Source organism: Eublepharis macularius, chromosome 19, assembly GCF_028583425.1.
Source record: "Eublepharis macularius isolate TG4126 chromosome 19, MPM_Emac_v1.0, whole genome shotgun sequence".
Lineage (NCBI taxonomy): Eukaryota > Metazoa > Chordata > Lepidosauria > Squamata > Eublepharidae > Eublepharis > Eublepharis macularius.
The window spans coordinates 3,038,104-3,048,040 of NC_072808.1; the positions used below are offsets into that span (position 1 = coordinate 3,038,104).

General features: G+C 44.8%; 1 protein-coding gene across 1 annotated transcript; it reads right to left on the minus strand.

Annotated features, from left to right (window-relative positions):
- Nucleotides 1-1,169: 1,169 nt before the first annotated feature.
- ETAA1 (ETAA1 activator of ATR kinase) lies at nt 1,170-9,714 on the minus strand. Its single transcript, XM_055003257.1, has 6 exons — nt 9,569-9,714; nt 8,343-8,474; nt 7,342-7,418; nt 6,167-6,285; nt 3,964-5,933; nt 1,170-2,236 (listed from the first exon to the last, which is right to left on the minus strand). Exons 1-6 carry the CDS (start codon nt 9,687-9,689, stop codon nt 2,124-2,126), a joined length of 2,532 nt encoding a protein of 843 aa, XP_054859232.1. The 5' UTR covers nt 9,690-9,714; the 3' UTR covers nt 1,170-2,123.
- Between the last annotated feature and the right edge of the window lie 223 nt (nt 9,715-9,937).

Consider the following 9,937-nt stretch of genomic DNA (forward strand, 5'->3'; position numbering starts at 1 on the left):
GAGGGGAAATTGACATACTTGAGCAAGAAAATTCAGCTGGATGCAACCCGCTGACATACAACTGCAGGCAGCGCAGAAGTCACTCCGTTACAAAAAATACCGCACTGAAGCAGCGTTGTATATTTCTACAATCTAACAGGCTGCTGTGAAATTATATACATACTGTCCACCAGGTTATTAAATATGCTGCTTGATGTCCACGGCCTTACAAACCCAAAACGTATGTTCAACAGTCAATGCACAATTTGGACTGGAACAAATGTGAAAGGGTTTAAACTAAGCCTACCCACTCACCCCTAAACACTTCTAGGATCTTGTAAATGCAGAGGTGGGGGGGGGGGGGGAGAGTTGTAAAAAAATTGGTCTGGAACCACTGCCCTACTCTATTCCCTCCACCCCATTTTAAAGACTAAACTATGTCAAGAGTTTTTGATCAAAGACCCACAACGTAACTTGGTCCTACAGACTTCTTGCCTGTTAACAAAGCCAGCAGGGAAACTGCACCTCTTAAGTTGTGGCCATGGGATATAATCGAGCCAGTGCGTTTTCATTCATTTCCAGAGCTCACATACACTTGTTTGCAGAATGGGAAAACGACGGGTGTCTATGACCTAAGAGAGTGGCCTGTAGGGACAGAAATGAGTCTCATATCTAAAAATTTGAAAACCACAAACTGGTAAAAAGGGGAGGACGCCTGTGAACCACTCAAAACTACGGCCTATGAAATCAAGGAATTTCCAGTCATTTATTTCGCCCCTTGGCAATAGCCCCTGCAGGTAATGTCTTGTTACCTTTGGAGGGTTTAAGCTACCCCCTTGTCAAAGGTTAGGGAACAATTACGTATTTCTGCGTTTTAATTCACATCCTTTTTCCCCATTAGGTAGGAGCAATAGTATGCACTTGTAGAATATGAGCACTCTGCTCAGCTTCTCTTGAACCCGGAGCAAGGCTCCCCCAAACCTGCAACACACCTCTGCAGGTTGCTGAGAGCAGCTCAGCTCCAGTCCACTGAGGCCTCTGCTCCTCCTCAAGCTAGCAAGAACGCTACAAGACCCAACTAACCTTTGCTTGCATAAAGGGAAGTCAAATCACACAAGCAAGAAGTGGTGCTGAGCAAGGCGGCGAGGGTCCCTTCCGACGGTCTAATTGTGGATTAGAGGAAAATACTGTTGTATAAGAAGCTGCAATTTTAATCATGATTTACAAAATGCACATTACTTACAGAGAAACCCTAGGAAATTCTGCTATGGCATTTACAAAACCAAAAGCCTTGTTCAGCACTGCTGATGTTCCAAAATTAAAAAAAGGGTCCAAGCTGTGAACGGCGGTTGCGGTTCGATATGCTAGCCTTGGGGCTGCCTGTTACAAAGTTTGGAATAGGTTTATCGAGATCTGATAGAATACACATCAGTACACAGGATATGGGTTGCAAAACTGCGGCAGGCAACTTCTTAACGGTCAAGAGCTGGGCTACCTTCCAAACCTACTAGTCCATTACAAAAAAAATCTTGAGAACTTTCATGCAGCCTCAAATAAAAACTGACAACAGTATTATCATTGATAGGGGGCAGTCGGGTGTCCACTGCACTGTTACTCCAAGTCACAAAACAGTGAAACCAGGCCTTGGACTCGACAAAGGATGTTTGCAGAAAGGAAGATTTTCATCATTCCTCTCTCCCACTGCAAATTTTCAAATACCCCTCCCCGCTGCTCCCAGCATTTTCAAATTTTCAAATACCCCTCCCCGCTGCTCCCAGCATTATTTCATGGGTATTTTGGGGTGCACTGGAAGGGGGAAGGAGGGGAGCAGTGCTCTGTGGACAGAAGTCCCTTGCATCTGCGGAAATCCTATGTCGTTTCAAAGCCATTTGCTAGACCCGTTTCCCTGAGAACAGGGTTACCGTTCACAGCTGTAAACAATAGTGTTTCCAAATAAAAAACAACCTTAAAAAAAAAACCAGCTTCTTGCTTAATAGGTCAATACTGTTATTTCCCAGAAGCAGCAAGACAGGCACCGGGGAAGCATCACAGATGCAAGTGCAAAACCCCTAAGGCCCATTTCGAGTCTTCATCCGGATTCTTATGTCAACGAGTATTCCAGATCCAACTCAGACAGACTGTACTCAGGTGGGTGCTGTGCTTTTCAGCAAGGCCTGCATTTTATATTTTCTTCGTTCAAGAGCTTCTTGCTTTTTCCTTGCAATTTCTTCCTGAGAACACTTCCTACTTTTCTGTTCTGTAAAAGAGGATGTGCACATTAGCAGCCTTACATGGTGCAAATTCTACGGCTTAGAACAAGGAGCCTTCATAGCCTGAAGACAAACAGGCTTACTTGCCTACGACAAGAAGGCTAATATATTAGCTTTATCTATGACATTTTATCCCATCTTCATTCCAAAGAGGTTAGAGCAAGTATACATAGTCCTCCCATTACCTTCATAATCATTCTGAAATCATCCTGAAAGCCTGCATAAACCTAGTTTCTTCTAGGAATATGGATCTTTAAAATTAGTATCCAGATTTCTGTGCATATTCTGTAAAAAGGATAGATAGCCTTTTGGGGTAAGTAACCTATTACGTCCAAGTACAAAAAGCCCACCAGTGTCTACCTATAAAGATGCTGGGTCAGCCAATGAAAGGAGAGAGGACAGGCAGGGAAGGTTTGCACCTGGCGATAGGCACTGGGAGCAAGCCTGGGCTGAGGTAAAGAAAATGGTGCCAATGTAGGCAGGACCTGAAAAAAAGCACACCCTCCCATCCACATGCGGTCCAAAGGCGCTTTTGGCCGTGACCTTTCCAGAAAGGTCATGTTTAATTGAGGTTTGGGAAAAATAAGAGAAAAGCAGGAGATAACAGAACCAGCCAAAAAGGCCTGTTATACAGACGGTTTCAAAAACAGCACTGTCGAAAGGAAGCCAAGGCAGAGCAAAACCTCTGTGTGGAAATGGCATGGAAGGCAGCCTCAAGCAGAAGCCGTTTCCATCACCTTCCCCCACACCCCGGCCACACTAGGATTGCTTGAGCGGGGGACCTGTGCCGTGCACCGAGCAAAATGGGTCTCGTGTGCGGCTGTCTGGCAAATGTGCTGTGCACTGCCACCTTTTCTTAAAAGTATACACTGCATTGTGCAAATGGCACACAAAAGTTGGGCAACACTGTCCCGCTTTGTAACACATTGTTCGCAGAAAAAGGTATGAAAAAGCACAGCATGTAAACAGCAGCATGCAAGTTCCACTGATTTAGTTTTCAGACCCCAAAGCTGAACTGAAGATGAAAAACCCTAGGTGTCCAGTTTATCCCACCCTTTTCTGCAGGCTCATGCGTGTGTTGTCCTCCTCAACACCACACACACAACCTACTATGTGGCTTCCCAAATTTGGGGAGAGCCGGGGGTCAGCGACACAGTACCTGTTTTGCACGCACAAGGCCCCACGTTCGATCTCCACTTAAAACAAGCAGGAAGCAGGTGATGTGAAAGACCCTCACCTAAGACCCTGGAGGGCTGCAGCCAGTCCAAGCAGACAATGCTGACCTTGGCAGGCTAATGACCCGGTATAAGGCAAGACCCGTCATATAACAGGATTAAGAGAAAAAAAAAAACCCCGAGGATTTGGAGAAATATACCTAGAAACGTTAAATCAATCCTGACAAGTTGTCCAATGCTTTCATTTGATGAAGTCAAAACTCATCCATTTGATCTTAAAAAACAAACCCAAAATGCAAAATAGCAGAGTCCAGTAGCACCTTTAAGACTAATCAACTTTACTGTAGCATAAGCTTTCGAGAACCACAGCTCTCTTCGTCAGATGCATCTGACGAAGAAAGAGCTGTGGCATTTGAAAGCTTGTGCTACAATAAAGTTGGTTAGTCTTCAAGGTGCTACTGGACTCGTTACTATTTTGCAACTACAGACTAACACGGCAAACTCCTCGGGATCTATGACTGTAGTGCTAAGAAACCTACCTGTTCCTGAGTATGCAAAAGAATCCGAGAGGTGCCTCTTAAAGGTGGGCTTTGGGTTAGTTTGTACTGCTGTGTGTAAAAGGATGTTTGGTCCATTCTTGCTTTCTCCTAAAGCCGCAGGGGCTCCACCAAGGCTGCTCGTGGTGATACTACTACGATCCAAAGTGACAGCTTGGGAACTACTTGTCTTTCTGAACATATATTTTGATTTTTCATTAGATGCTTGATTACTACTACTGTTCTGTAGCTTCCCCATCTTACATGTCACATTCTGACACTGGTTGCTATTATTAGTGTTTAGGTATGTGTTTGCAAGGGGGACTGAGCCACTTCCAGAAGCCAAGCTTTTGTCAGGCACCAAATCCGACCCAAACAGTTCCCCTGGAATGCTCACATTTTTAAATGGCGCACAACTGCGCTGAACGCAGGGGTCTGCAGAATTCTCACTCTTCAGTAATGCTGTAGCTGTAAGCGGAGCATTCAAAGAGAACGTTTTCCTGCCCATGTGGCTCTTTTGGGGCTGTGGGCGATGAGCTAGTCCTTGCTTAGGTATCGGAAGACCAGGATCTGTCTCCAACTTGGCAGCACTCACTACCATCAACGTAGCTTTCACATTCTCTTTTGCAACATCTTGGCTCTGAGTATTTCTCTCCACATCATCACATACCCGATACAGCAAGTCGTCGTCTTCGCAGTCTGCACCCCAAAGACCATCCGATTCGCAAAACGAGTCTAAAACTTCATCCGAGATTCGGGGCCCATTCCAGTCGCCAAACGATGAAATGAGTTTCTCGGGCCCTGCCTGAAGGCAAGCCAATTCCTTCTGGTCATTAAGCTTTGATTTAGCAAAAGGGGCAGAGGGTTCACTGGAAATAGTGGGCATATTCCTTCTGGACTTCCCAACCAGTGGTTGAGAGAGATTAGCACGCACTGAAACGGAAGGTTTTTTTCCAAGAATGCTGGCACTTTTAAGCCGGGTAAACCCTTCCGTCACACTTTGAGTTTCAGCTTTCACAGGAACGGAATTACACCCGGAAATGTTGTTTTGGCTGCTTTTTGAAACGGAACTTATTGCATCGTTTCTCAAATGGAAACCACTCTGCTGAGAAACAGCCCTTGTCGCCCCAAACTCATGGATTTGCTTTTGTAGAGAGAGTGAAGCTGAAACATCATTAGAGGGTTTCAGAAAGGCACAATGAGCAGAGTTAGGTTTGTCAGAATGTGGCGCTCTCTCTTTGGTTTTGCAGCTTCCACCAGGCAAAGCACCGAGGGAAACGTTTTGTGGAACACTGATCAGTTCTGGGTTCTGGGTAATCTGCATTACAAACGAATCGTCAGACAGCAAGTCGGCACCCCAGTCCTCGTCACTGACGACATTACTGGAGACAGCCGGTTCTGTCTTGGAAGCAACCGTACTTGGAATGGTTTGTTCAAGCACCATTTTAGTTTTTTCAGCTGGAATGGGTACTCTACAGGTTGAAGCAGGGACTGAACCTTGTCTCTGATCTGCATCTATGGCCACAGATCCATATATACCTGCCGTCTCCTCTGTGACGAGCTCTTCCGGCAGAAAGGCATTTTGGCTGTCGTGAAAGTCGCCGATTGATGAATTTGGGCTTAACCGGCCACTGCATTTCTGGGGAGAGCAATCAAAGAGGGCATTCAATGCTATTTCTGCATCAAGATCTATGGGCTTCTGACTGCTGCGTTCACAGTGCTCAGTTGTCTCAGCATTCTCCTTAGCTACTCCAAACTGCAAGGCAGCACCAATCTGAGGGCGTTGTCCAAGGAACTGTTGGTTTCCCGCCTGTGTGTTGCCTTGATGTTCAACTGACACCTTTGACTCTGACGGAAGGTGGACAGCGTTAAGGCAGGAGGCATCTTGCTCCTGGATGGCCTCTGTTAGGTTTTTATCGAACTCCTTGGCCAGTTTCATAAGCTCCTCCTCTTTGTGTTTCAGATGAAGACCTCTACATGAAACATCAGCAGGGGAAGGGAGGGGAAAAAAGGTTAGGAACGAAGGTCTCTTGAAAGCAGCTTACTTACAGGTTTTATAGTTACTGAAGGATGTGTACTTTTCCCCAGTGCGATTCAAATAAGGCACCAATTTTCCCTGGTGCTGGTTAAACAAGATTCCAAAATGATATTCTTCTTTTCTGCAAGTCTATTGCTGGTTTTGAAAGATGTATATTCCCCCACATACCTTGCATTATTTACTTTTGTTCTAGGTCGCCCTTTTGCTATTCCAGGAGTACAGGGAATGGCGTCGTCACCGATCCACATCCCAAGAAGTGAACCTTCATGGCAGGAAGGTTTTTCCTCCTGAAGAATGACAGAAGTTGACACTTGTGAACACCACAAGAGAGTTATAAAGAAACGTACAGAACTTGTTGCGCTAAAGGTGGGGTTTACAAACTTCTCTGCCAGTCTTATATAGCATATCACATTGGCGTTTTCACAAGCGATTTGAACAGGCATGTCAAATGGTAAGCCACAAACTGATGGATCTTAACATTAACAGAAATTTGTTTAAAATTGGATTTGTACTAAATGAACCTAAGATATAATTCTCAGTGCCTCTTTTGAAACTTTTCTCGATATCCATGTGATGAGGCTGAGAAAATCTAGCGGTACTCCCCATTCTAAGATTTATGTGTTGGGTTGCCAGACTCAGCTGATGGGGATGCCCCACAGCAGCCTTAGGACTATCCACAAACCAGTTTTAAATGACATTTTATGTCCAGCAAGATATTAGTTGATCAACTGCGAGAAACAGCAGGCCCATTAATTTAATTGTTCCATCTCTCAGGTTACACACATAAGTTATAAAACATAACCAAGCTGAAAAATTCACATGGCACAATGAAACAAAAGCGAGTTGCATCCAGTTGAATAATGTTTACTCCTAAGTAACTTCAAAGAATCCTCAGGAGCATTCTATCAGAAATGGCTCTGAAAGCTTTTGCCCTCACGGAATATGCTGACCATTTCACTAAACTGTACATTTTATGTTGCATTTAACAGAGAAGTCTTTGCAACACCGTGATGTGCAAAGACACCCTTAAAAGAGCAAGAGAAGACTACACAGAGATGGTGACATTTTCCAAACAAAGAGTCTCCAGCACTTCTATGAATTACGTGTGATATTCCATCTTACAGGAATGCAACACAAACTTTAAAACTTCACAAGAAAAACAGGACATTAAATTATCACAAATGTAGCCGGTGGAAAGCAAGAAAGTCAGTACTCTGATCACAGACAATATGCATTATGAACAGGGGAAGAGAGCTATTAAATAATTTGTATTATATAATACATCTTACAAGCCTCAAGAGTTATTGTGGAAGGAACTGCTCCCCCACACTGACCATAGTTACCTGAGGCGCAATCCGATCAACAATTTCTGAAATTTCAACTGTAGATCGACCAGCTGCCTGCTTCTTTCTTCCACTACCTAAAACAGAAAAGTCTTTCTAGCAACTGCCAAACACAACAGGCATTTCCCAGACCCAGTTCAGCAAAATGGGTAAGCATATTTATTTTAACAGAATTCCTAGCCTTAGGGAACAATTCTTTTTTTTTTTTACTTTTATTGCAGTTAAACCATTACAACATACAAACTTACACATATAACCAAAACATTAACCAGTACAAAACTATTTTGATACAGGAGGGAGTTAAGCACATACAGTTAGAACTATATAATTCAACAAAACTTATAAGCTATAATGTAAAGCTTCTAGAGAGAGTTATTGTTTGGAGTAATTTTGATCTAAGCTGGATGTTATTTTTATCAACATATTCAAAAAATGGAAGCCATTTTTCCATGAACTTGGAGTTCGCAGGAAACTGTTCAGCTATGTAAAGGTCATTATGAGTTTTTCCATTATGAAGTGATTCCACACTTTTTCAAACCATGAATCCATGGAGGGTGCATGATCTTTCTTCCAAACCAACGCTATCTCATTTTTTGCTACTATGAAAAGAGTTGCAATCAATTCTTTTCTAATCATAGGTATTGCTAAGTCTTCCCACTGATTTAAAAAAATGATTTTGGGATCCAGAGGGACCTCATACCCTGTAATTGTTCTGATTGATTCAATCACTTTCTCCCAATAACTTTTTATAAAAGCGCAACCCCACCAACAATGGGCAAAGCCTTAGGGAGCAATTCTAAACAACTCTACTCAGAAGTAAGTCTCATTCAATGGAGGTAACACCCTGAAAGGTGTCCTTAGGATTGCAGCCCTACAGTAAAGAAAATTTAAACCTTCTACTATAGCATTGGCATTTTTTAAAAACACACTTTTTACCATACATTTCCAAATAATTACTTGCTGAAGGACAAAGTTTATATTATGATATATTATCAACTTACCTAATTTATGTGCAATTGGAGAGTGAGGATCCCAGAAGATCTCTTGTTGTATGTCAGCTTCATTAGCAGGAGAACTGAATGTTGGTAGGCAGGCTCTAGATGGTCTCTTTGGAGTCTTATAAGAACATATTTCTACACAAAGATGAAAAGGATTTTGCTTCCAAAAATATGAGCAAGAATGCTTAACAGCAAACAATAAACTAGTTGTATGAACTAATTTTATCAGTTATGGTTTCACAGTCGTGTTTATTGTATCATCCCAGGAGCACTGTGGGAGAGATGATACATAAATTATTCGAAATAAACAAACAAGTACACATGAGAAATGACCACTTGATGACATTCAACATGGGGTATGATTTTTATCGGAGGTTTTATTGGGCTGGAACCGAAGCTGCTGCAACAGGAACAATGTTAAGACAACAGCAATGTTCGCAGCAACAAAACAAAACCAGGGATGTCCAAGAGTGTGAATGTGGGTTACTGCGTACAGATGAGAAGCTGCTTGTTCAGTGCAATCCTAAACAGCTAAGCAGCAGTCTAAGCCCATTGACTAAAGCAGAGCAACGGCTGCCTTATGCAGTGTAATCCTATGCAGAGTTACTCCAGTCTAAGTGCATTGACTTCAATAGGCTTAGACTGGAGTAACTCTGCATAGGACTGAACTGTTTGTTTTGGAAATAGCCTGCAGCGTCCTACGGCTGCCTTATGCAGTGCAAGCCTGTAGAGTTACTCTTAATCTAAACCCCTTCACTTCCAGGAGCTCAGACTGCAGCAACTCTGCACAGCATTGCACTGTTTTGCAAATAGCATGCCCTGCAGCGTCCTGCGGCTGCCTTATGCAGTGCAAGCCTGCAGAGTTACTCTAATCTAAACCCAATGACTTCCAGGAGTTTAGACTGCAGCAACTCTGCCTAGGATTGCACCGATGGAGAAGGAGGGTTCCGTTAGGAGCACCTTTCCGGCGGGGAGAGAGGAGGGGCAGCAGGTGGGGAGATGCCACGCTGAGACAAAAGGGTTGCCAACCTCCAGGGGGTGGCTTGAGTAGCGGGAGAGGACCCCCCCCCTCGTGGGCGTGGCAGAGAAAAGGTAACGGCTTCCATTGCTAAGGCTGCGACCTTCCCCGCGCCGCTTCTCGCGGCCTCTAATCCCGGGCCGCGACCGGAGCAGACTTGGGGGCAGAACCGGGAGTGGGACGGGGGGGGGGGAGAGAAGCGGCCCCTCACCCTCCGTTTTCCCCGGGGGGCTCCCTCTATCTCGGGCCTTCCGCCGGCCGCTCCGCTTCGCGGGGCTCTTCGGCCGGAGCTTCTCCTCAGGCGCCGCCGCCCGCCGCCGTTTACTCGCCATCCGCCGCCCCTTCCAGTCAGCCCGCTCGGCGCGCCTCCATTTTGCCCCACCGCGCCAGGCAGACGCTGATTGGCCGAGGCCGGCTCTCGGCGAGCGCTGATTGGTCGCTTTAAGGAAAAGGAACGGCGCGCCGGCGCTGAGGGGAAGGAGGTGCTTCTGCAATAGCCCAGAGAAAGAGCACAAGAGCCCAGTAGCATCTCTGAGGCTAACAGAGTTTGTGGCAGGGTGTGAGCTTTCATGAGCCACAG

What these genes read in the sequence shown, in the direction of transcription:
- ETAA1 (XM_055003257.1), bottom strand. Translation starts at nt 9,689, where the DNA reads ATGGCGAGTAAACGGCGGCGGGCGGCGGCGCCTGAGGAGAAGCTCCGG. An exon ending in ACAAAAGTAAATAATGCAAG is followed by an intron (nt 5,934 to 6,166) that starts GTATGTGGGGGA and finishes TGTTTCATGTAG; the next exon opens with AGGTCTTCATCTGAAACACA. An exon ending in TTTTGCATACTCAGGAACAG is followed by an intron (nt 2,237 to 3,963) that starts GTAGGTTTCTTA and finishes CCTCTTTTACAG; the next exon opens with AACAGAAAAGTAGGAAGTGT.